This window comes from Tursiops truncatus, chromosome 18 (assembly GCF_011762595.2).
Source record: "Tursiops truncatus isolate mTurTru1 chromosome 18, mTurTru1.mat.Y, whole genome shotgun sequence".
Taxonomy (NCBI): domain Eukaryota; kingdom Metazoa; phylum Chordata; class Mammalia; order Artiodactyla; family Delphinidae; genus Tursiops; species Tursiops truncatus.
This window is the reverse complement of record NC_047051.1, coordinates 11,992,991-12,014,702: the sequence shown is the minus strand read 5'-3', so window position 1 is coordinate 12,014,702 and position 21,712 is coordinate 11,992,991. Positions and strand designations below refer to the sequence as shown.

Below are 21,712 nucleotides of genomic sequence, written 5' to 3'. Positions count from 1 at the left end.
ACTTAGGAGTTTGGGATTAACAAACTGTGTCTTCTTTTAGTCTAAAATTAGATGACAATATCAGATTAAAATATCTGTAACTGTTGGTTGTTTTAACTCAAATTTTAGGGGTTTTTTTTTTGGGGGGGGAGTAAAACAGGCTCTTCACTGTTTACAAAGTTATTTATGAGTTGCAAAAATTCTCTATGTTTTTCTCTGTATTACCATGTTTTTCTCCTGTACTCTTCCATTCATCTTGACTGCCACAATCAGACAGAAAGTACAAGAACACTTTGCTTTTGCACCTGTAGTGAAAACCTTAGCAGCAGACATAATCATTCCAGGTCTGTCAGATAAATGCATACTTTTGGTATTTAAAATGTTCAACTTATCAGAATGATGTAATAATCACAAGTAGCAAGTGATTATGTATTTGAAGCAAAAATTCACAAAATTAAACGGACAGATATTGTATTTGAAGCAAAAACTCACAAAATTAAAGGGTCATATTGACAAGCATTGTTGGAGATTTCACATCCCTCTCTCAGCAATTGATACAACAGCTGGACACCAAAAATCAGTCAGATACAGAAGGTGTGAGCCCTGTTAACCAGCTTGACCTGGTAGATGTATGTAAAACACCATACCCAGCACGGCAGCGGAATACCCATTCTTTTCAAAGGCATATGGTACATTCACTTAGATAAACTGTATGCTGGGGGGTATAGTACATTTCAGTGCATTTTAAAAAGTTGAATTCACAAGGAGTATGTTCCTTGACTACAATTAAGTTAAATTAGAAGCCAATAAGAATTTGATATAAAGAAAAACCTCAAATATCTGGAAATTTAAGAACACACTCCTAAATAATCCATGGGTAAAAGAAAATAATCACAAGAAAAATTAGAAAATATTGCAAATTGAATGATTATGATAATAGAATATTTCAAAATTTGTGAGATGCAGTTAAAGCAAAGCTTATGGCAAACATTTTGGCTTTATTTTTTTAAAGTCTTTATTGATTTTGTTACAATATTGCTTCTGTCTTACGTTTGGTTTTTCGGCTGCAAGGCATGTGGGGTCTTAGTTCCCCGACCAGGGATTAAACCCGCACCCCCTGCTTTGGAAGTCGAAGTCTTAACCACTGGATTGCCAGGGAAGTCCCAACACTAGGGCTTTAAATGCTTATATTAGAAAAGGCAAAAGATCTAAAAATCAGTGACCTAAGGGTCCATTTTAAGGGGCTAGAAAAAGTAAAATGAAGTAAATCCAAAGTAAACAGAAAGGGGAGGGAGGCAGGCAGGTGAGGAGAGAGACAAAACATTTTACCAATATCATGAATGAAAGAGGAATTACCTCTACATATCCAATAAACATATAATATAAAAGGGTATATTTTAACTAATTTTATGCCAATAAGTTCAACAACTTAGGTGAAATGGACAAATTTTTGAAAAACACAATTTACCAAAACTGATACTAGATGAAGCAGAAGATCTGAATAGCCCTCTATATTAAAGAAATTGAACTTACTAGAAAACAAAAAAGTACCAAAGAGAAAACGCCAAACTCAGATGGTTTTACTGATGAATTCTGTTAAAAATCTAAAGAAGAGGTAATAACCAGTCTTAAATTTTACAGAAAATGGAGGGAGAACAATTCCTAACCCATTTCATGATGCCAGCATAACCCTAAACCTGATAAAGATATTATAAAAAAAGAAAATTACAGACCAGTATCTCTCATGAACAGAGACATAAAAATACTTAACATAATTTTAACAAATTGAATGAAGTAATAGATAAAGATACAATGTGTCGTGACCACACTGGGTTTATCCTAGAAAAGCAAGGCTGATGTAACATTCAAAAATCAATCGATATAGTTCACCACATTAAACACAATGAAGGAGAAAACAATAGAGTAACAGATTCTGAAAACTTATTTGACAACATAAGATTAAAAGACAAAAAACCAATCTTCCAGCAAAATAGATACGGAAGAGAATTTCCTGAATCTGTTAAAGGGCATCTATGAAAAACCTATAGCTAACATTGTACTTAATGATGAGATTTTGACCATTTGTTCCTTAAAAAGATCTGGAACAAAGTAAGGTTGCCTATTTTTAGAAAGAAAGAAACAAAACTCTCTCATTTATAGATGGCATGATTGTTTATGTATAAAGTCCTAAGATCCTACAAAATAACTACTAGAACCAAAAGATGAATATAGCAAGGTCATAGGATATAAGGTCAGTGTACAAAAATCATTGTATTTTTCTATATTAGCAGTGAACAATTGGAAAATGAAAAATAATAATTATATTGAAAATAGAGTTAAAAAGCCTTAGAATACTTAGGAACAAAAATATATAAAAGACATAATATCTGTACAGTGGTCACTCAAAATATTGCAGTGATAAACTAAAGAAAAACTAAATCATGCATTATACATAATTATGAATTAAAAGATTTATATTGTTAAGATGTCAGTTCTTGGGAGTTCCCTGGTGGCGCAGTGGTTAAGAATCTGCCTGCCAATGCATGGGACAGATTTGATCCCCGGTCCGGGGAGATCCTGCATGCCGTGGAGCAACTAAGCCCGTGTGCCACAACTACTGAGCCTGTGCTGTAGAGCCTGCGAGCCACAACTACTGAGCCCGCACGCCTAGAGCCCGTGCTCCACAACAAGAGAAGCCACCACAATGAGAAGCACATGCATGGCAACAAAGAGTAGCCCCTGTTCGCTGCAACTAGAGAAAGCCTGTGTGCAGCAAAGGCCCAATGCAGCCAAAAAATAAATAAATTTACTGAAAAAAAAGAAAAAAGATGTCAGCTCTCGCTAAATTGAAATATAACTTTATTTAAATCTAAACAATAATTCAAATAGACTTTTTTGGGTAAAAATTGACAGTCTAATTCAAAACTGTGTGGAAAGGACTGTGAATATAAAAGGACTTAGAATAAAGCAATCCTGGAAAAGTACAACAAAGTTGGGGCACTTAAGCTATCTGACTTCAAGACTTAGCATACAGCTACATTAATCAGCATTTTACTAACATGAAGGTTGACCAGTAGATAATAAAACACAATAGCCCACACATTATGGTCACTTGATTTTCAGCAAATCACCAGGGCAAACAACTTGGGAAACAAAAGTCTTTTCTATAAATGGTGCTGGAACAACAGGATATCCATATGAAAAAACAATGAAACTTGACCCCTTCCTCATACCATATAAAAATTAATTCAACATGAAGTATAGAGAGGGCTATCATATAAAGCTAAAACTATAAAGCTTCTAGAATAGGACTGTTCAGTAGAACTTTCTGCAGTGTTAGAAATGGCCTATATCTGCTGTCCAGTAAGGTAGCTGCTAGTCATATTATTGAGTATTTGAAATGTAGGTGTTGTGACTTAGGAAATGAATTCAAATTTTTGTTTAATTTTTAATTAATTCATATTTAAATAGACTCATGTGGCTTATGGCTACTGTACTGAACACTACAGTTCTAGAAAAAAGCCTAGGAGAATGTTTTCGCTAGCTGAGGGCAGGCGGCGGTTCCTTATGACACAGAAAGCAATAACTATAACAGTAAGAGTAGATGAATTAGACTCTTCAAAATTTACAGCTTTTTCTTTCATAAGACACCACTAAGAAAATAAATAGGCAAACTACAGACTGGGAGAAAATATTTGCAAAACAAATATATTGACAAAATACTGATATTAGGATATACAAAGAACTCTTGAAGTTCAATAATAGACCTACAGTCCAATTAAAATGGAGGTAAAGTATTCAGACAGACACTTCACAAAGGAAGGCAATACACAAGCCCAATAAGCAGCAGAAAAAATGCTTAACGTACTTCGTTGTCATGGAAATGCAAATTAAAGCACGAGATACTACCACACATACCTCTGAAAGGCCAATATTTAAAAATTAAAACTGACAGTGTTAAATGCTATCCAAGATGTGGAACAACAGGAATTCTCATACATGGATGGTGGGAGGGTAAATTGGTACTGTTTGGGGGAAAGTTCTGCTAGTTTCTTCTAAATTTGTAAAATAACCCTTCAATTCAATTCCTAGACATTTACCTAAGAGAAATAAAAACATACGTTTACAAAAAGATGTACAGAAGATCTTGCAGTTTTATTCATAATGATAAAAATAAGAAACAGCCAAAGTGCTGATCGATAAGAGAATGGATAAATAAGCTGTGGCGTATTTATACTACGGAATACTGTTCCTCAATAAAAGGGAACAAAGCAGCCCCATGGATAAATCTCAAAAACATTATGCAAGTGAAAGAAACCTTACATAAAAGGACACGTGCTGTGAGATTTGATTTATACGTAATTTAAGGAGAGACAAGAGTAATGTGAGATAGAAAAATATCAGAAATGTGGTTGCCTCTTATGGGGGATGAGACTGACCAAGAAGGAACATAAGGAACTTTCTGGGGTCATGAGAATGTTGATTAGGTAGTTTGTGTCACATAGTTTTGTACGTTTGTCAAAACTCATAGAATAGTACCCTTAAGATTGGTGCATTTTATTTTATGTAACTTTTACCCGAAAATAAAATAATTCGAACTGTAGCTATATGTTTAGGGGTTTAGTGTACTGAAGTCTACAACTTACTTTGAAATGCTTCAGTGCAATAAAATAGGTTGATGTATATGGCCAGTGGGATGATTCATATATGACAAAGCATAGACAGTAAGTGTTCACCATAGACTCTAGGCAGTGGGTATATAAGTGTTCCCCATACAAATTCTTAATTCTTTCAACTTTTAAGAATTAAGAAATCTTAATTCTGTCGATCTTCCTGTATGTTTGAACATTTTCCTAATGAATGTTGGAAAAATGTTTAATGTGATCTTTCATTATAAAAGTGATATATGCCCCACAAAGATATTTGGAAAATGTAGAAAATTAAAGGAAGAAATAATATTTTCTATAGCCCAACTATCCAGAAATAATGATTACTTGACACTTTTGCTTTGTCTTTTTTTTGCCTTATTTTTTCCTTAATGGCTATGATCATATTTTATATGCTATCCTGTATCTTATACTTGTCTCCTATAGAAATATACTATTTTTTCCCCAGTAAGCTTTTTTTTTTTTTCTGTACGCGGGCCTCTCACTGTTGTGGTGTCTCCTGCTGCGGAGCACAGGCTCCGGACGCGCAGGCTCAGCGGCGATGGCTCACGGGCCCAGCCGCTCCACGGCATGTGGGATCTTCCCGGACCGGGGCATGAACCCGTGTCCCCTGCATCGGCAGGCGGACTCTCAACCACTGTGCCACCAGGGAAGACCCCCCAATAAGCTTTATAACATATTTCCACTGCCAGGTAATATTCTGCTGAGCTTACTTAAGCATCCACTCATTTTGTGTGTTTAAATTGTTTTTCCTGTTTTACTGATAGACTAATGGATGTCATTTTACAGGAAGTTTGTTCTGTGTTTGAGATCCTTGTAAGTGAAAGTACCATGTGGAAGGGTATATGAAGTTTCAGAGCCCATCATACACATGTCAAATTGTTGACTTTTCCATCCCTTTTACAGAGTGATGCCTGAGACATCTCCACAGAACCCCCAAAGCTCCTCAAAGCCCAATTAAAATACCACCCACTGATCTGGAATATTTGAGTTATTCACTGGCTATGTGACAAAGTGGATTTTTAAAAATCCATTTATTTTTGTCATCTAAGGTTCAGAGAGGTTTAGTAAGTTGCCAGAGGTCCCAGCCAGTAATGGGCAGAGCCACCCTTTGATCCCATACATGTCAAGGCAGTATTCAGCGCAAAACGTGCTTAAGAATGCTTATTAACTGAACACATGGATAACTGAAGGTCACAAAGGCTGAGATCAATTTAGAGTTACATTTCCTATGTACTTCCCTTCAGAACTGTGAAAGACTTAGGTTAGTTTCTTTCTGATATGAGCCTGGATGATGTTCTCATTTGCATATTGGTTTATTTGTTCTGTCCATCTACCTACCTCATGTAAAGGAAGCAGGCTTCTGATTTTCCTTTGGCTCAGAACACAGGTGAAGCCCATGTATTCTAAGTTGCTAATTGTGTATTGTTGGAAATGTGGTCCAGATCAGAGTGACATGAATATCCTGAGGACTCTTTCTTTGCCTTCCAGGCTTCTAGTGTGAATCACAAAAGGATTTATGTGTATTGTGTGTGATCCTCTCCTCTGAGGGATGCGTGCCTGTAGGTTTCCATAGGCAGCAGGGGTATTCTCTGGTGTCCTCAGTGTCTGGGCATCCTGCACACTCACGGGGAAGAGTGAGCTGGGCTGCCATCAGCACAGACACTGTACTCGGCAGCAGTGTGAGCCGTGCCCCAGAAAGCTGTGATTCCAGGGGCTGTGGAGACTGCTGGCTTGTGGGGACATGGCCCTCCTCTAAAACGGAGACTAGAAAGGCAGGGGCCGGTTCCTTTATAAACAAACCCAGAGGAGGGATTGGTTGTCCTTGTGCACAAGGAAGAAAACAGGCTAACCATTCCTTATTTATTACATTTCTCTGCTCAGAGAGCGAATCAAGTATTGCTGTGAGCAGCTGCGTACCCTGTTGCCGTATGTGAAGGAGAGAAAGAATGACACAGCTTCGATTCTCGAGGCAACAGTTGACTACATGAAGTATGTCCGGGAGAAAATCCCTCCAGCCATCATGGGCCAGGTAGTCAACTCTCAAGCCCTTGAAATTTATTCTCGCAGACAGTGCTTTAATGCTACAGTTTTATTTCTTTTATTTTTTATAGTTAGAAATGTGTGTGTGTGTGTTTGTGTATATATGAAAAAAAATCTATAGCTATAGCTATCTAAGTAGATCTCAATCTCTTTCTCTCTTCATTTCTTAGATTACAGAAGTACTTCAGATCAATAGGAGGTTTTGTAAGAAACGACAAACGCCCATCCAGCTATCCACCCCAGGCACGATTATGGCACAAAGGTATGATCATCTGAATCTTGTGAATCTGAGGTCGCCTTGTTATTTTCCTCTGGTACTAATGCTAGAAATGAGACAGGCACTGAACCCACCCATAATGAGAACTAAATGGCACTGATGAACCTAGCTGCAGGGCAGGAATAAAGAAGTAGACATAGAGAATGGACTTGATGACGTGGGCTGGGAGGGCGAAGCTGGGGCTAAGTGAGAGTAGCATCGACTTATATACACTACCGAATGTAAAATAGTTGGCTGGTGGGAAGCAGCCGCATAGCACAGGGAGATCAGCTTGGTGCTTTGTGATGACCTAGAGGGGTGGGATAGGGAGGGTGGGAGGGAGGCTCAAGAGGGAGGGGATATAGGGACATGTGTTTGCACATGGCTGATACGCTTTGTTGAGCAACAGAAACTAACACGGTATTGTGAAGCAATTATATTCCAATAAAGGTCTATTAAAAAAAAAAGAATCAGTAAACTTTTCCCATTGCTGATGTGTATCATTTAATTACAGTGATAAAATATGTAATATTCTCAGGCCCATGATGCTTTCATCATTTGACTCACTCTTTCTTCTTTTGTTGTTTCTTAAAATGGGGCTTTACGAGTAGTGCCTGTGGTGATTGACAATGCAGTCAGGATGCGATAGATTCTAGCATTCCTCTGTCACCAGGGCAGTCCAGCCCCATTTTCAGTTGGGAGTCCTTAAAGACATTTCTAGTATAACAGGTGACGTGCCAGATGGATGCTTCCTTGTTTAAATTGATTAGAATGTGTACACCAAGAAAAACTCTAAAGGAGAAGTAAACCATTCCTCCATATCCTAAAGAACCATCATGAGTCCTCTTCTACAGTTTGTTCTTATATTTAATCCAGAGCATAGGCTCTGTCTGTGCTTTTTAGAAATTGAATGTAAGAAGAGCAGTTCAACTCAGCAATGTTCATATCATCTTCCTTGAGAAATGCCTAAAGAATGTTTTGTTTTTTTAAGAGAAAACAGTGTGTTGACAAGCAGTTATTCACCTGTGAGAGGGATCAGATTCCTGGCTAATAAACGCTTGAATGTGTACTCTGTTCCTGCCTCCGGGGCTCCCTTGGATGAAGCTGTGAGAGGTGAGCTCCGCCCACCGCCCTGTGCAGCCGTAGTGTGCACGGGCGCGCGTGTGTGTCCTGCTCACCCTGGGCCTTCTGTGCAGGCACTGCCGCAACCAGGGGATGGAGCGTAGCTGGAAGATTACACCCTGAGTCCTTTGGTGCTGTCTGCTTGAAAGACACGGCTGGCCACTGGCATTTAAATAATGTTACCCCAGAAAGTGGGCTGAAAATTGACTCTCATTACCAGAAATCTCATCTTAATGATAGATGATGAGCACACTGATGACTATGTGTATTACTGAATAGAATCTAAAGGGAGGGAAGTATTCATATTAATTCAGTGCTAACAGTGTGCAGGCAGACCTCAGAAATACCGTGAGTCCTGTTCTAGACCACTGCAATAAAGCGAATATCGCAATAGGGTCACACGTGTTTCGGTTTCTCAGTGCATATAAAAGTTATGTTTACACACTATCATAGTCTATTAAGTATGTAATGCATATGTCTCAAATATTAATGTACATGCCTTAATTTTAAAACATGTCATTGCTTTAAAATGCTAGCCATCGTCTGAGCCTCCAGCAAGTAGTAGTTTAACATCAAAGATCACTGATCACCAGCTGGTGCTTTGTGACCGCCTGCAGGGGTGGGATGGGGAGGGTGGGATGGGGAGGGTGGGAGGGAGGGAGACGCAAGAGGGAAGAGATATGGGAACATGTGTATATGTGTGGCTGATTCATTTTGTTATAAAGCAGAGACTAACACACCATTGTAAAGCAATTCTACTCCAATAAAGATTAAAAAAAAATTCTAACCATCATCTGACAATGCAAGGTTGCCACAAACCTTCAATTTGTTTAAAAAAAAAAAACAACAACTCTTCAAAACACAATGGAAGTACAATAAAGCAAAGCACAGTAAAATGAGATATGGCTGTATAAAAATATTAAACATATTTTTAATAAGGAACATGGATTCACATCACACCTAAGGAAGGTTGAAGCATACCTTTGAAAATCCTGAAACAACCGAAATAATAAAGCGATTTCCTTACAACCTGAAATCAAAAAAAAAAAAAGATCACTGATCACAGATCACTGTAACAAATATGCTAATAATGAAAAGGTTTAAGATATTGTGGGAATTAGCAACATGTGACACAGAGACATAAAGGGAGCAAATGCTGTTGGAAAAACGGCACCAATAGACTCACTTGATGTAGGGTTGCCACACACCTTCAATTTGTAAAAGAACAGAGTGGCTGCAAAGTGCAATAAAACAAGGTCTGCCTGTACTGAGCATTTAACATATTAATTGATTTACCTCCTTTGTGTCTTTGCTTAATTGTCACCTTCTCAGTGAGTCTTTCTCAACCACCCAATTAAAACCGCACACTCCTTCCCAGCATCACATAATACGTGGGACTCCTTATCCACTCCCTCTGCTGTATTTGTCTTCATAGCACTGTTCTCCTTCTAATATTCTTTTCTTGCCTATTTTTTTATTGCCTGTCTTCTGCCACTAGAATATCAACTCCACAAGGACAGGGATTTTTTTTTTTTGCCTCTTTTGTTCATTGCTGTATCTCTAGTACCTAGAACAATGACCAGCTCACAGTAGGTGATCAAGAAACATTCATTATATGAATATTCCATTGTGAATATTCAATGTTTACCCACTGGGAGGCATTTTTGTTATTTGTATTATAAAGTCTAGGCGTGCCCATGTGCTTGTACAAATAAGAAGATGGAAAAAAAGCAGAGCCAGAGTAAAAGAACACAGCTGCCAGCTTGTGACTTCTCGTACATATTCCCAAAGGTTATTCTTCACTGAGAAGCCAGTAGGTTATGGAGCATGTAACCTGTGTGTTAGGTGCTGATGACCAGAGGCCCTACCATCTCCTCCCCCTGCCTGAGTCTGAGGTCACCTTTCTACTGGTTTCCTCGAAGGGATTCCACTGCCTCATGTCAGCACCTCCCTGTGCTGGGAATGCCCTTTCCCACGCTCTGCCTGGCTCACCCCCAGTCATCGCTTAGTTTCAGCTTAAATGTTTCTGCCTCAAAGATGGGGACACGAGGACAGACATGGTGCAGTTCTTGTTCTTAGGGAGCTCGCAAATGAGCAGCAGACAGGGTCATAAAGCAAAATATGATTCGTGTGTTATTTTAAGTGCTGTCGTCGAGGTACCATGCACATTATGGGGACATTGTGGAAACAACGGGAACAAACGAGGTTACGGGGGATGGTGTCTAAAGTCAAAAGAGAAAGGGTCTCCAAATAGGACATTGCCCTCCTTGTTCATGTAATCAACCTCAGGGTATTTATTCGTCAATTTAGACTTTTTTCCTGACTTAGGGGAGAGGGAAGGAGAATAGAAAAAAAAGTAGCCATGAGCCATGGTTAATCTACTTAAAGTAGCTATGACTGAATGTCACAAAGAATGATTCAGTCAGCCCAGATTAAATCAGATAGGGGTCAGGCCACAGGTGTATGCCTGTCAGTGTTACTTCTTATACACACAGTACTTACTTCTGCATTTTCACTATTCATATCCTGCAGAAACTCTGAAACACTCTTGTGATGGTAGTGAGTTCAGGCCTTTCTGTGTTGCAGGATCTCTTGGTTTTGCATCACCTAAAATGACTGTTCTTGGGAAGAAACAAATCCACTAGGACCATAGGCTTATGTCAGGTTCAGACTGGACAAGACCTTGAAGGTCACTGAGTCAAAACCCCTACTTCGATTTTATTTATATACATTTTTCCATTTGAAAAGCAGTATTAGTCCTTTACTAAAACCCAGCTAAGATAATAACTGTATTCATTTTTAAATGTATTCCCTTCAAGTCTTTTTCTACACTACAGTCTTTTTCTGCACTACAGTCGTAATCATATTGGATCTCCAATTTTGTCTCTGGCTTTTTTACTTAACATTGTGTCCTGTCCACTTGAATTTTGTATTATGCAGCCCTCAGCACCATTGTAATGGTTTTAGTAGTTTATCAAACGATTTATAGAATAGTTTTCTTAGTCGGCCTCCTGTTGCTACATTTAGTGTTTGCAGTTTTGTGGGGAGAGTGATTTTATGCATAATATGATAGTAAGTATTTCCCTGTAGATTTTTCTGTATTTTGGACTTTTTCCTTGGCCTGGATACCTGAAAGTGAGTGACGAGTGAGTTAGGGAACGTGAGCACATGCACAGCTGGTCACGCATGTTGCCAAATGGTTTCTGAAAGAGGACTGGCACAGTTGAAATCAGTTAATAAGTCTTTCAGATTTCACTTTCACCACCTAGGCCGGTAAATTGAAGGCTGGAGAAGTTAAATGGCCACCTGAAGTCCCCTGGTTTCTGTGCTAAATCTGACCTGTAACCCAGAAGTGCTGATATCGGTCAACATTAGACTTCCTTAGGCTGCCTTTACTTGTCCTTTTTCACAAGTCTCTGTACACTTTTGCCGAAATGATTTTTCACAAATATTCCAGATACATTTGTATTTAAAGTAGACATAAAGCTATGTTCCTTTGCCTTTATTCCTGTCAGTATCCAGAAGAAAATAAATAGGTGTTCAGGGAAGTCACTGGCGGTCCAGTGGTTTGGACTCCGTGCTTCCACTGCAGGGGGCATGAGCTTGATCCCTGGTCAGGGAGATCCCTCAAGCCGCACAGCGCGGCCAGAAAGTTTAAAAACAAAACAAGGTATTCCCGATATTGAGATTACATTGTTAACATTCATTATATATTAAAAAATTTTTTCTGCCTTCTAGTCACTGCACAGAATATAGCTATATAACAATATAACCCACTTCACTCATAGAAAATCAGTGATTGATTTGTGGCTGGATGGAGTTCTTTCCAGCATTCTCCCATGCTTCATAGGGATGATCACAGTTTTTATGATGGCGAGACATGCGCACGCACACACAGTGGCATAGAGGTATGATGCGTCTCCAAAATCTGTCTTTTAGTGACATGTGAACACTAATTTATAGTGTGTGTATCGCTCTAAATGCCACTACCAGAAAGTTCACTTTGTTTTTACATCAGCATTTGAGTATAGCAGTAGTCTTAAGTTTGGACCATGAGGAAATGAAATAGAGGGCAATGTATTTCAAATATAGTAGTTCAGGGTTACTGATTTGCATCTACTGATGGATACTTGCTTTGTTTTTATTAAAGGTCAGTCGAGCTCTGCGTCAGAGAACACTGTTGGCGCCGTGTGTAAAACCCGAATCCCCAGCACAGCTCACTCTCTTAATTCCTTCCGTGCCGTCAGATACTATTCTAAAGTCGTCCCTTCCTATGATGCCGCTGCCGTAACAAATCAGAACATTTCGGTGCATTTTCCAACAGCTGTGCCCAAAGTCTCGAAGTTTCTTCCTCAGCACTGCAATTCTGTGTTGGGCCAGGCGTGCGCAGCACACCCCAACTGTCTGGTAAGTCTTCTGGGGTCTGTGGGTCAGGCTGGGCTCTTTCATCCCAGCCAGCAGGAGCCCCTGGCCTGCGTTTTGTTGTTCATGCTCTGGTTAGAAACCTCATCGCCTGGCACCGGGGGAGTCAGCCCAGGCTCTGGCTCCCCGTGCCGCCCCGCTGCTCTCTCCGTATCCAGAGTTGGTGAATCTGGACGTGGTTCCGCTGCTATGACTGGAAGTGACCAGGTGGAACCTAATCTCCTCTAGAGCCCCGCCTCGCTCCCCCCGCCCGACCCCGCTTTCTACGGTGCCACCTGCCATTCCACCAGCCGCACCCTCCACTGGCACCGTGGCTCGCTGCTGATTTCTCTCTTAGGCCAGCACCAGTCACACACCCTATGACAGCCTGTTCTTGTGACACCAACCAGGCCGATTTCAGATCCCAGGTGTCCTCATAGCACAGATACTTATTGAGCACCCACTGTGTTCTAGCATTGTGCTAACCACCGGAAATGTAGTATCTAAAGATAGACCACAATCCCTGCCGTCATGAAGCCTGAGTCTCACAGGGAAGCGGGCATAGAAGCAGACAGTCATGATGCGCATTGGCACGCACGGGAGGAGACCCTCGTGTCTATAGGGTAATACGGGTGTGGGCAAGGATTGGGACTGCTTACCCCTGGAGGAAGTACTGTGTGAGCTGAGATCCAAAGAGTAAGAATTAGCCCAGTGGAGAGGTTAGGAGTTGGGAGTGAGGAAGAGAAAAGCATTCCAGGCGGATGGATCAGCATGGATTAGGAGTTGGGAGTGAGGAAGGGAAAAGCATTCCACCATGGATCAGTGGTATCTTCATTTTTGGGAAGAATTGTCCAATTCTAGAGGAAGACCTGAACTTGACTGGCCTGCTTAAAATGGACTCTGATAGCCTTAATATAATTATTGATACTTTTGCATATTAATAATAGTTACCATGTTTTGAGCACTCAATAGGTAATGTGCCAGATACCCTACGTACTTAATGTGGGTGATCTAATGAATCTTCGACACAGTCATTGAGGTAGGGACCATTATTTCCATATGACATTTATAAAGTGGGAATAATAGTGACTTTCCCAAAAAACATTTATGAGAAAAATGTTTGAAAGAGCATTAGAAAGAAATTTTAAAATATGAAGTATCTACAGATATAATACTGTTACTAATGGTCATTAGTATACCAGCATATTATTTTTTTAATTGTGACCTACCCTTACTGTATGTAGTTTTTTCGGAGAATTGTTACAACAATGTATAATTACTTTTAGTAACTATGAATAATACCTATTTTAAAACCTGTAGTGTATTCACCCGAGAAGTTCATGGTTTTACAAATTATTTCCTATTGCTTGAGGACATAGAAAATGTATTTGTGACATTATGAGTAAGAACAGGCCAGGATTCAATTAATGTGTTTTTTTTTTTCACCTTTGCAGCAACAGTTTTGGGCGTATTAATAGCACATGTTTGAAATTCACACTCTAGACCACCTACTGGGTGCCGTTAGACAATACAAGAAGAATGGAACAAAGAATGATCTTGAAAGCTACACCCGGAGACCTACTATCAAAAGGGTTTGCATTGTATGGCTTCTGATAAATGTGCTAAAAGCTTCTGCAGTCAGAAAGACAGGCAGCAAAAGTGCTAGCCATAGGTTTTTACTTACCTTCACACATACTTGGATCTCCCCCAACCCAGGTGCTACAAGAACAAACGGCCTAGGTGAGCTAGACTCTTTTTTTTTTTTTTTTCTCAAAAAATATTCCACAATTTATGCGAAAGGTACATGATAAAGAAGATCCACGTAGACTGGGTACAGTGCATTGGTGTCACTAAGTACAGATGTTGCAACTTGATTCTTACTTTTAGTATCACTGTGAATTACTGTCACTTATTTCTAGGTGGTATCGTTTCCAGACTTGACATTTGAGAGAGCTTCCTTGGCTATTCACTATTCAAACTCAGATACCATAGTTTGAGAGAGGTGTTTACCTCCTCACTTGACTACTAATGAATAAACTGACATGTTTGTTTTTGCATTTCACCATCCCTTGAGTGAAATGATAGCTAATAGGTAAATTTTTCTTTCTGACTCTTTAGTTACAGACTAGCAGGCCTTTCTTTGTTTTTCATCTCCTTCTTCCTATGGGTATCAGAAAAGATTGCTGAAAATAAGGGGAGAAAAATGTTTGTTTTATATTTCACTAAAATGTTCTTATGCATAGTATAAGTATTATTGTTAAAGAAAATATTCAGTTCTGACCCTCAAAACGGTAACCCATTTTTGTTCTGTTTAATAAATATGTGTTCCCTCTTTTAGTAGTACTGTGTAGGGACTTTCATTTTACAAGATTTTTGAGGATTTGGAAAATTACTTTCGGCATAGCCAAATTTTCATGTTAAATTGTATAACTTTTCTTTGAGGATGGCATGGTAATGGAATTTGTAGATGTTTGACAAACTTGATAAAGGAACTAGAAGTTTCCAACTAAGATTCTATGCTTATTATTATAAATGTGTGCTCGACTCTTGCCTTTGGGGGTAGTAATGGCTTTGACATTGTAGGAGAACCTGTTGAGGTATTTTGAGTATTTTGGGATGACTTCATATGTTCACAGCTGGTCTTAATTTCTACTGGGACTTTTTCTTTGCATCAGCGTTTTCCTAAATTCACACGTGGACCATGAGACACAGCCTGTGGCTGGGAATTCTACCTAGAGAGGTGACCCACAGATCCTGTCTACCTGCTGTTATCAATCCCCTTTTTCCTTTCAACATGAAGAGGAGACTACCAGATCAGTCTTTTTTTTCAACGCTGGTTCCCATGATCCTGAACTTCATGCAAATGTCCAAATTCATTTTTAATACCAGAATTTTAGTATTAATAAATTATGCTCTTCCAGGTCAGTTCAGCTCTCAGCCGGGGAGGAAAGGTTAGTTGGGCCTCAGCCTGTAAAGAAGAACACACTTTTCCTTTGTAAAATCAGGTTGACCGGTCATGAGACAGTTGCAGTGTCGTTTTCACAATGAAAAGGTGCAAAGAGTTTGTCTAGAAAAGTTGGCAGCTTGCGGTTTTCACATTGGTGGTTCTAGCAGCCCCTGTCCCTATCCAAACAGGGAGTAGGGGCAGAAGCAAATATTTATTGAGCCCTTTCTGTGGCTTAGGCAAATTATGAGACATATCCTCAAGGGAGAGGAACTTGGCCTTACTTGTTTCCAGACCCTCATTGTCAGCCATCTTGCTGGCTGGCTGGCTGGATGTACACGTGCTTGGATGGGTACCTGGGGGAATGAGGACCCAAGAGGAAGGAGGCGTCTGAACATGGGTGATGATTATGAGAAGGGAAAGGAGGGGACGTGGTCAAGCCCTTAGGGACCCGTTTGAGGTCAAGAGGGAAGGAAGAGTGGAAGTAGATATTTGGCCATCCATCACTGTAGTTTTTATTGAGAGTGTATCACTACTCTGTTTACACTTATTTCCTACCCCTCACCATACTTTTCTAATATATGAGTTGTATGGTCTCCCAGCATAGCAGAAATGGCAGTCATTGGTAGTGTTTGTAAACAAACTGTTGTGTGTTCAGTGGAGAACATGCAAATGTTGAACACCTCAAAAATCATTCAGTTATTTATTAATTTGTTCAGTAACTATTTGGCAGGCATTGTCTTAAATGCTGGGAAAACAGCTATATATATGACATCGTCTTTTTAACTTTTTTTGTCTAGGAGCTTAAAGTTTACTGGGAGAGACAGGTAGGCTGGAACTGCAGTAGAGTTTGGTGAGTGCTATGCGGGGGGAGAAATATGAAGTACTAAAAAGCAACACCCACACCATTCTGGGGATTCATGGGAGGTTTTAGGGGTAGTGACGTCTGCGCTATCCTCATTTCTGAAACTGGTAGTAACAGTACCTGCCTCTTAAGGTGGTTGTGAAGATTAAATGAGATAATACATGTGAAAGCTCTTAGAACAGTGTCTGGCGCACTGTATAGGTGTCATCGCCCCCACAATTATAACAATGATTAAGCTGAGATTTTAAGGACCAGTAGGCATAAACTAAGCCAAGAGGTGGAGATTTGGGGACTGGTTAGGGAGATAAGTTTTCAGGCAGAACTGTATTTGCAAAGGAACGACGGAAAGGACAGCATAACACGTTTGGAGAAGTGAAGGTAATTCCACGTGGCTGTGCAGAGAGTTCAGGTGTGGGGTGGAGGAGGGATGGAGCAGGGAGATAGGCGGGAGCAGAGAGAGAGAGGCAAGGGCCACATGACACTGCCCTCTTGGAACTTTAAACAGTTCTTTTGTTGCTGTCATGGTATTGACATCATCAGATATGCATTTTTAGGGTGAGCACTCTGGCTTTGGTGAGTTAAAGGCAGAATGAATCGAAGGGGGCTTAAAGCACCTCGGGGGAAGGAGTGGCTGTTCCAGTAATTCAGACAAGAGATGGCCCGAAATACGTCATTGGCTGTGGGGATGAAGAGAAGAGGCAAATCTGGTCGATATTGAGGGGGCAGAATTAGCAAGAGTAGGTAGATGATCCAATACAGGGGTGGTGAATAAGGGCAAAGTAGTAAGGATAACAGCCAGGTTTCTGGCTTCGGTTGCTGGACAGATCATATTGACGTTCACTGGGGGAGCACAAGGAAAAGAGCATTTGGAGGGATGGCGCTGGATGATGACAGTTTCACCTGGGAACGTGCTGCATTGGGTGCGTGGGGGGTAGCCTAGTGGAAGCAGCTAGAACACATGCAGATCTGTGCAGCACAGGTGGGGGCTCTGGGTGAGAGATGATGCAGTTTAGGGCATCGTCAGCCAGGGGTGGGGGAATGTTGAAGTGGGTGATTCAGTCATTAAATGATGGGATGATCCACAAGGGCCTTCTGACCCTGCAATTCTATTATCATTCATCATAAGAAGTCACTGGGTCAGGCCCCCAATGTCACATGACACTGCAAGTTACCAGAGATTTGAGACACGTGGGTAGAGCCCTCTAAGGCAGAGGGTACAACTTGCCCATGGCAGCTGTGTTTGTTTACTGTTGTTTTTTTTTTTAATTTATTTTTCCTTCCAGTTTTATTGAGGTATAGTTGACATACAGCACTGTATAGGTTTAAGGTGTGCAGCATCATGACTTGACTTACGTACGTCATGGAACGATGACCACAGGAAATTTAGTGAATGCTCATCAACTCATATAGATACAAAATCAAAGAAAACATATTCTTCCCTGTGATGACAACTCTTAGGATTTGCTCTTTTAACAACTTTCCTATATAACGTACAGCAGGGTTAGTTGTATTAATCACGCTGTGCATCATATCCCTAGTAGTACACTTATAACCGGAAGCTTGTGCTTTTGGAAACCACCTTCATCCAATTCCCCCTCTCCCCAACCCTTGTGAGAAATTAAATTTCTCCGAATTTCTAGCTTCTGAAAAATTCAAAACATCAGCAATACTGGCTCTATTTCTACTTAGGCAAAATAGCAACACATTGCTCAGGTAAGTAGTACCCAGCCCTACGTATGGGGTGTCAGGTTCCCACCCAGCTTGCCTCCTTCATTGAAATGACTTTGCCTGGTCCCTATAGGTATTCCAGTTTGTCCCCTACAAAGAGAATCGCTTGGGGGATGGAGAGTGGCAGCACGTTAAAATGCACACTCCCAGGCCATGCCCCACAGGGTCAGATGGGTAGGTTTGGCTGAGCTGGCACCTGGGGATCCACATTTTAACAAACACTGCCCAAGGTGTGGCAGGCATCTGATTATCCTACTTAAAAACCCCCAGTGCACGTAAATGGATGCAGATATCCAGAGGAGACACGAAAACAGAATAGATGCAAACTAAAACCGTATGTCATTGACTTCCAGACCTGAAGCCCTTGTAGATTTATGAAAACCATGCATTTGGGAGCTCCTGTCTCAGAGATTGTGATTCTGTAATTCTAGGATGGGGCTCAGTAACCTGCAGAGAGTGATTCCGATGTGCAGCCAGGTTTTGGAGCCACCGTTAGATTCGTAACATGCTAATCACGTGTGTGTTGAGAGCAGATGTCAGGAGATGAAGCAGGGGGAGCATATCCTCCCAAATCTCCGCAGGTCACAGGAGAGGATCATTGCTGCCCCGCTGGGTGATGGAGAAAGGTTTTGCTGAGGAGGTGAGTTTCAGAAACTGCTTTGGTAAGTTAGATGATTGGGTAAAAACACTGCACACCCAGAGTATAGCTGTGGGGAAATTCAAAGGTGGGAAAGGACCCAGGGAGTTTTCAGCAGGAATAACTGAAAAGAGTGAAAACCGTGAAAATGAGGTCTGTCTCACTCACTTTCTTTTGTCTAGATGGCAGTAAAAACGTGTATGAAGGGAGTTGCTTTCTCACGTTTATTAAATTTTCATGTTTGTAGAATTACAGGGGTTGTTAAAAGCAGAAAGCCACTTTTGCAATATAACAAACTACAGAAAATATGTCATTTCTCTGAATACTTGGCATTGACCTATCATCACAAAATTCCTGAGACCAAACCGAAGCCTCCCACACTTTTCTTTCTGACTTTCTGGCCTGCTGTTGTTTGCCCCTTTCCCTTTGCCTGTCTCCCTGTTACATGGAATGAGGAAGCAGGAAGCCCAGGGATCGCCTTGGTTAATCAGGTATCAAGAGCTGCTTTCATCACCATGGAAACATGACACCCCTGTGGAAGACAGAGAAACCCCTTATCTCTTGATTTTTCCAGGTGGATTTAACATCCCAGAATTATATCCTTTCTGAAAACAAGAAAACAGGAAGATGCAAACACACGCACACAATTACATTACATAGTATGCCGGGTGCTGCTGAATTTTACTCATCTATCTGACCCTAGAAAAAAGTACTTTTCATTTTTGCTCAGAGCACACATTTCTAGAAGTCAGATCGTAAACTAGGTGGGCTTGAGTACGGCCGGGAAATAGGCTTCTAAAGTGCACAAACTTGTTCTGAAACGGAGTCTGCTAAACCATCTTTGCAGACGGATACTCCTTTCCACTTCTTTCTTCCCCAGGTCGGCTATGTGAGGGTGTTGGGAGTGGTGTATTTTCTACAACACTGAATTCCTCCTCCTGTATCCTGTCTCAGGCTATTTTCCTGTGTTCTTCAAAATAATAGCCAAATTTTAAAAAGTTCTGTGACTTAGGACTTACAAGACTCCACGTCATTTTTAAACCCCCGATAACAGGTGTCAACTTTGCGAACACTGTGAAAACTCCTTCCAGGTTATTTTCCCTATAGACCTAAAGTGGATCTCAGTGTTGAACTGGAAACTATTGGGAAGTAGAAAATCTCTCTCATGCTTATGTGTATGTTAGGATAGGTGCACAGAAACAAGAGTAAACTCGTTTTTTCCCCTACTGCTTTGGACTAATACTGGTTCTCTCATGTTGTGGTATTCTAATACCCCTGAATCTGTTGTTTTTAAAGCATTCAGTTAAGAGTGTGGAGAAACCCATCAGATTCACTTCCCTGTGGGATTACTTGTTTTCTTTAGTATTTTTAGATTTTATTTACTATCATAAAAAAGGAGGTCATGGTGGTCAAAGCATTGATTTTTGTCTTCTACTGGAGCACTATTATTGAACTACCCTTTATGACATTTAACTAGTAAAATAATGATTTAAAATATCTTGCTAAAGGAGACACTGCAGACTTTTTTTCAGTGTAACAAGAAGTTAAACTCTTCAATTGGGTTAGTGAGTCAGGACCTGGACGAAAATGCCTCTAAGCCTTTGATGGAGTTAAGGGAAAGAGGTGAGATATCAATTAAGTAATCTTTTTTCTTTAGAAGCAAAAAATTGAGTTTTGAAAAACTTGAATATGAACGTATTGTCTTGGCATAAAAAGACTTTAAAGGGTTAATCCTAATCTTAGGCAACCGAGAAGCTACTGCAGGATTTACTCGGAGCTCCACATACTCCCCTGCTTTCTCCAGACATGTGAGAAGAATTGTATATGGGGAGGGGAATTCCTTTCTTGACCATCAGTGCCCTCACCCTGTGAAGCAAGAGCTGAGTTTCAATATAAATGTTATTGCTGGCCAGGTCCTTTTTAAAAACCTAGCCACAGAATCTGACTGGCAGAGAATGTGTTTATTCTTAGTCTCGCTATCAATTCTCCCTAAAATGGAAAACGTACAACAAAGGATGCAGTAAAATGCTGCTCTCAGGGGCGGGATCGTGTCAGTCCAAGAGGCAGTTCCAGGGAAATCATGTGAAGGGATTTGCACTTACACCCTTGGCCCTGGTCCAGCCAAGGCTGGGAAAAGACTCCCACTTCTCCAGCCCAGCAGCCAATGATGTAAATTAACTCTACAAGGAGCCACATCCTCTGGACTGGTTTCGGGGAGGTGAATGTGAGGGTGATTGCATAAATGGTTTGCTTATTGCACAAAATAGTTTGCAAAAAGGAGATGCTTAACTGCCTTAGAGAAATTGGGTTAAGATGTTAACTCCCAGCTACTAGGATTGGCTTTGTGTCATTTGGGTATTTCCGTCAAATGCTAATGAAAGTTCAAGAATACTAATCAGGTCCCACTGGCCAGGCCAAGCCAGGCACGGCAGGCTTCCAGCTGAAAATTATTTTTCACTGTCTACACGTGGATATTCTGCTCCCACTTAAACAAAGGCAAGGCAGAGCCCTGTGTGATTGCGATCTCCCCGTGGCCCGTCCAGGCCTCCTGCAGCACGGCCCTAACGCCGCTCTCTCTCTGCCATCTCCCTGGCCCTTACCTCCTCTTCCTCCATGCCTGATGCTCCGGGCACTGAGTACCTTACACATGGGCCCCTCAGCCACCCAGAGAGGCAGCCTGGTGTCTTGGAAAGAGCACAAGGTTAGTCCGAATGGGGCGGTCCTAGCTCAGTTCCGCCTCTCATTAGCTGCACATGTTTACGTAAATTATTTACCTCCTTACACCTGTTTCCTCTTCCCTAAAATGGAGGTAACAATATTCCTGTACTTACTGAGGTTCTGAGGCTGGAAGATAATGTTTACAAGGTTCCTGGCCCACTGTAGAGCTGCCCAAAGGTAGCTGCTATTATCTTGCCGCTGCCCCTCGCTCTAGCCTCGGCTCACCAGGATGCCGCGCACAGGAGGAGAGAGAATCTCCATTCTCCTTGGCATCTCATGGCACTCCTCCCAGCTGTGGAGGATCCTAAACAGTGAGGGTGCTGGGCTTCCGGTGAGCTGCTGGGATTCGTTA

General features: G+C 40.9%; 1 protein-coding gene across 6 annotated transcripts in view; it reads left to right on the top strand.

The window, feature by feature from the left end:
• SOHLH2 (spermatogenesis and oogenesis specific basic helix-loop-helix 2) overlaps positions 1–14,978 on the top strand; it is a 62,768-nt gene extending 47,790 nt beyond the window's left edge. For all 6 annotated transcript variants that reach the window (XM_073795062.1, XM_073795064.1, XM_073795061.1 and 3 more), the window contains 5 exons: positions 6,531–6,678; positions 6,860–6,951; positions 7,937–8,058; positions 12,218–12,474; positions 13,923–14,978. In XM_073795062.1, the coding sequence (XP_073651163.1) occupies positions 6,531–6,678; positions 6,860–6,951; positions 7,937–8,058; positions 12,218–12,474; positions 13,923–13,943 (640 nt within the window). In that variant the 3' untranslated portion in view covers positions 13,944–14,978. The remainder of the gene's footprint in view (positions 1–6,530; positions 6,679–6,859; positions 6,952–7,936; positions 8,059–12,217; positions 12,475–13,922) is intronic.
• The last annotated feature ends 6,734 nt before the right edge of the window (positions 14,979–21,712 follow it).